Source organism: Orycteropus afer, unplaced genomic scaffold (assembly GCF_000298275.1).
Source record: "Orycteropus afer afer isolate SDZICR_OR568_19922 unplaced genomic scaffold, OryAfe1.0 scaffold00429, whole genome shotgun sequence".
Lineage (NCBI taxonomy): Eukaryota > Metazoa > Chordata > Mammalia > Tubulidentata > Orycteropodidae > Orycteropus > Orycteropus afer.
Window position 1 is genome coordinate 1,454,538 of NW_006922016.1, and position 4,582 is coordinate 1,459,119.

The following is a 4,582-nucleotide window of genomic DNA, read 5'->3' on the forward strand; positions in this document are numbered from 1 at the left end:
TAATTCTGTCTTCCATTGCATCAGTTCTACTCCTTTGCCCTTTCAATGTATTATCTCTTTCTGACTACTTAGTATTAATCTTCTGGATTTCTATCTGTAGATTTTGAATCATTTCTAATTTTTCATTTATTTTGTCATTTTGTTCTTGTATTTTTCCCAAAAATTTTCTGGGGATTTGTCTGTGTTTTCTTTGACCTCTCTCTCTCAATTCTTTCAAGATACCTAAATATAATTGTTTTGAATTCCTTATCAGAGAGTTCCAGTGCTGTTTCTTCCTCAGAGATGTGTTCTGGATCTGTATCCTGCTCCCTTGTTTCTACCACTGTATCTTGCTTCTTTGTGTGGACTGTGATGGTCTGTTGTCTCCAAGATATTTTTACCTTGTTGTATTTAGATCTCTGTTAAGTATTTGGGAAGAGCAACTAAGGGTGAGTCAGGCTCTTCTTGGTGGTGGTTTATCGTAGGTCCGTTGGTGGAGAAGGGAGGTAGTGACTCTCACTCAGTAAGTGAAGCTACAGGAGGTGTGGGTGTAGTTGTGTTGTATGGGGACTGTTGCTATCTCCCACTCAGTTATCAATTGAATAATCATCAAAAGTAAATGGACAAGAAACACACTATGGAATCACACAGGAACAGTAACCTAAAAAGAGAAAAGGGAAAAAAATAAAAAACAAAACAAATCAAAAAATACCACTATATCTGAGGAGAGGGCAATAAGTGAAAAAAGTAGTGAAGGAGAATAATGAAGAAGAAGATGGGAAAAACACAAAAAGAAAAACAAGGATCTTAGTTATCCACAAGAAAGAAAAAAAAGAAAATTGGAACCGGGAACAGGGAAAAGAAAAAAAGCTGAAAACTAGAATCTGGGAAGGGAGGAATAAAGAATGATACATAAAGGACAGAAGTAATAATAATAGTAGTAGTTTTAAAACAGACAAAAACAAAAAAGGGAAAAAAAAACTCTGGACAGGGCAGGGCAGTACATCCAGGCTCTGTCCGAGCACACAGTTGTTGTTGTTGTTATGTGCCGTTGAGTCGGACCTGACTCATAGCGACCCCTCCTTGGGTTTCTGAGGCAGTATCACTACGGAAGTAGATTGCCCCATCTTCTTTCTGAGGAGTAGCTGGTGGGTTTGAACCATCAGCCTCCTGGTTAGCAGTCAAGTGCCGAGCACACAGATTGGGATGGAATTCCTGCCAGCCTAGAAAGTGGATAGGAGTGAGGGATGGCAGCACCTCCATTCACCAAGAGGGTGTGAGATATGAGAGTAACAAGGGGAATGTTGCACCTTTTCAGTAGTCCGTGGGTCCTGGATATCTTTGTGGTTCCCAGCAAGTGGAGCCTATTCTTAAGTCCCTGGAATCTGGGAGAACGCTGTCACTTTAAATATCCAAAGTGGTCATGCCACTTGTAAACTTTCAAAATTGCTGCACCCTCTGGATAGGCAAAAGCCCACAGCTCAGCCTTTCTCTTTGCTGATTTCCCTTTTATTCCCACCCACTAGAGCAGTCCTCTGTGCAGTCCTTGGCTAGCAGGGCTGATTTTTAGGTTAATTCTTAGGTCCTACCACTCCTTGGCAATATCCAAGCTGTTTGTGCTGTCAGGTTTGCTGCCAGACCACAGCTCCATATGTCTCCTTTTTTGGTATTTTCATGCAAATTCTTCTGCTAGTTGGAGTTTAGTCCACTTCTATATCTTTCTCTTCAAAGTTCAGGGGTCCAGGATTATCTTCTGTATCTGTGTTAATTTGTTCCCCTTTTCTTTGTTGATGAGGGTCTGTGCAGTCCTTCTGCCTATTCTGTCATCTTACCTAAACTCCTATAATTTTGAGTTTTGTTCAACAGCTTTCTCCCATGCAATACAGGATCTCCTATTCTGATCCCTTTCCGAGTGGTTGACAGTGGTATCCAGGCCCCATCTGATCATATTACAATATTCTGATAAGAATTAGTACAGTTCTTTTTGATGAGATGATTAAGATTATCAAACAAATTATTATTTTAAGTGTGATTATTCGTGGTAGCCCCAGATGAATGATTCCTTTTTCTCCCATTCAGTAATGCTGTTCCCTTAGGATGGTTCGGTTATCATTAGGGCTGGAAGGGGCTTCTAGAGACCTTCTGCCCCCAGGTCAAAAAAAGTCAAGTCCTGCCCCCAGGTGGTTCTGAGTCCATCAGGAATTACAGGCTTCCTCTGTTATTCTGAATTGGATTGTATGCATTTATATCCAGCATGATTTTATTATTATTTTTATTCTTCCTTTCAATAGGGTCCTGGGAAGCCTCCTTTCTGCCCACAGAATAATTACAGACTCTAGGCAGCCATTTGGTGACATGACCATTAAAGACTATGATAATGAATTGTTGCACATGGCTCATGATCTCGCAGTGCGACTCCTCCCTGCCTTTGAAAACACCAAGACAGGCATCCCCTATCCTCGGGTAGGTAGACTGGTTGTATTTTACTACTCTTCGTCTTTCTGAATTAAAACTCTATTTACTAATTTATTTGGGGGAGAGAGTAGGACTGAGGTTGCACAGAAAAGTGCTGTCTTGGGGAAAACTTGGCCCTAAATTGGATGTGTTTCAATTCATTCAGCATTTACTGAGCACCTGCTGTGTGTTGAGCATAAAGTGACCTATCAGTCATAATTCTTACCCCAAAGGAATTGATGTTCCAATGTTCTGTATTCTTAAGACTGTGTATTCTGTATCCCCAGTTACAGAATTGTGTGGGGTTTTGGCTTCATTTTTGAGTCAGGTCTATTCCTCCAAAGATCTCATATGTATATTATAGGAGCTCAGTGACTTTTTTTATGAATCTTTCACAAGGTTCTTTCAAATAAAGCCTGTACTGACTGGCAAGGTAGTTAGTGATTTAAGGCCAGGATCTGGAATGAGATTATATTCTGTGGCATCTGATTTGTTGATCCCAGAAGTCCTCAGGGGATTGAGTCAGCCTTTTAGGTAACCAGTAGAGAATTGCCAGACCACAGAGCCACAATGATGAAACAGGCTGTCATACTCTCGCTGTGCCTTCTCTCTTTCCCAGCTTGAGGTTTGCTCATGTTCCTCCAAGAAGAAGTGAATTCATAGTAGCTCACTTAAAATTTATAAGTGATTCTCTAATTTGCCTTTGTCTCTGACCCTAAAACCTGCTGCTTGTGGAACCATGAAAAGAATTCAGTGAATAGCATTATAATAATTCTCCTAAGATTTATTCTTATGAGTAAGACAAGGCCTGGTGTTCTTATTATCTTGTTTGTGTGTTAAAAATGTCACTCCATATTCATCTTGGAGGCAGAATATGACTCACACTGCACTAAGCTGGGTTCATTAGTCAAGGGTGGTGACTATGTCCTATGTTCAGCCCTATGGATTCCTTGAGTTTCATCACAAAAGCCTTGTCTGTTCTTATTTCCAGGTGAATTTAAAGACAGGTGTTCCTCCTGACAGCAATAATGAGACGTGCACGGCAGGAGCTGGTTCTCTCCTGGTGGAATTTGGGATTCTGAGCCGACTGCTGGGGGACTCCACATTTGAGTGGGTGGCCAGGCGAGCAGTGAAAGCCCTGTGGAACCTTCGGAGTAATGACACAGGATTATTAGGTATGGGGCACCTTCTAGCACCATTGGGACTGTGTGCCCCTTTCCTTTTACCATCTTTGGGGCTCTCCCTCCTCTCTGCTTCTTTCTTGTACCGTTAGATCTGAAAATTAACCGAGAAAGAAGGGCCCTCAGTGTCTGCCATATCCAATTCTTTATGTGACCGTTTGCTTAAAATAAGGCTATAAGATTTGGTGGGAAAGAATAATGCTCCCTTCTGATTTAGATCTCTTGGTATATTCCGTTTGGAAATAATTGTTAATGGAAATACTATAAAAAGAACTTCCTCTGAGGCAGATTTTACTGTTTCAATGTAAGGCTTTAAATATAGGAATTGAGAGTTACTGGTAAAGTGGCTTTCTCCCTTTAGAAAAAATCAAGGTATCTTGGTAGTACGTTGAAAACCCAGAAAACCCTGTGTTACGTAGGTTTTTCATTTTCCCTGAGAATGTTTGCTCAAGATGTTATTAAAAAGAAATACTATAGAAGATTTGAAACATAAAAGTTTAAAGTACAAGCAATAATGAGCCCCTATATACCCATCAGGGAACTCTGGTGGCACAGTGCGTAAGGCATTTGACTGCTAACCAGGAGGTTGGCGGTTCAAACCCACCAGCTGCTCTGCAGAAGGAAGATAGGGCAGTCTACTTCCATAAAGATTTACCACCTTGAACACCCAATGGGAGGGAGTCACTGTGAGTTAGAATCAACTGTATGGCAGTGGGTTTGGTTTGGGGTTTTTGTACTCATCACTCATCTTCAATAATTATCAGTGTTTGTTAACTCATGATGTTATCTGTTAAAACAAAAATCATATTAAGCCAGTAATAAAAATTGATTGAAGTTTACTTAAAATACAGTTTTCAAATTGGGGTAACATTTTGACTTGTTGTTGTTGTTGTTATGTGCCGTCGAGTCAGCCCTGACTCATAGCGACCCCTCCTTGGGTTTCCGAGGCAGTATCACTACGGAAGTAG

The 4,582-nt window shown here is 40.8% G+C and overlaps 1 protein-coding gene across 1 annotated transcript in view; it reads left to right on the forward strand.

The window, feature by feature from the left end:
* EDEM1 (ER degradation enhancing alpha-mannosidase like protein 1) overlaps window positions 1-4,582 on the forward strand; it is a 65,740-nt gene that overhangs the window by 43,115 nt on the left and 18,043 nt on the right. The window contains 2 exon segments of the mRNA XM_042782722.1: window positions 2,271-2,442; window positions 3,425-3,608. Coding sequence (XP_042638656.1) covers window positions 2,271-2,442; window positions 3,425-3,608 — 356 coding nt within the window.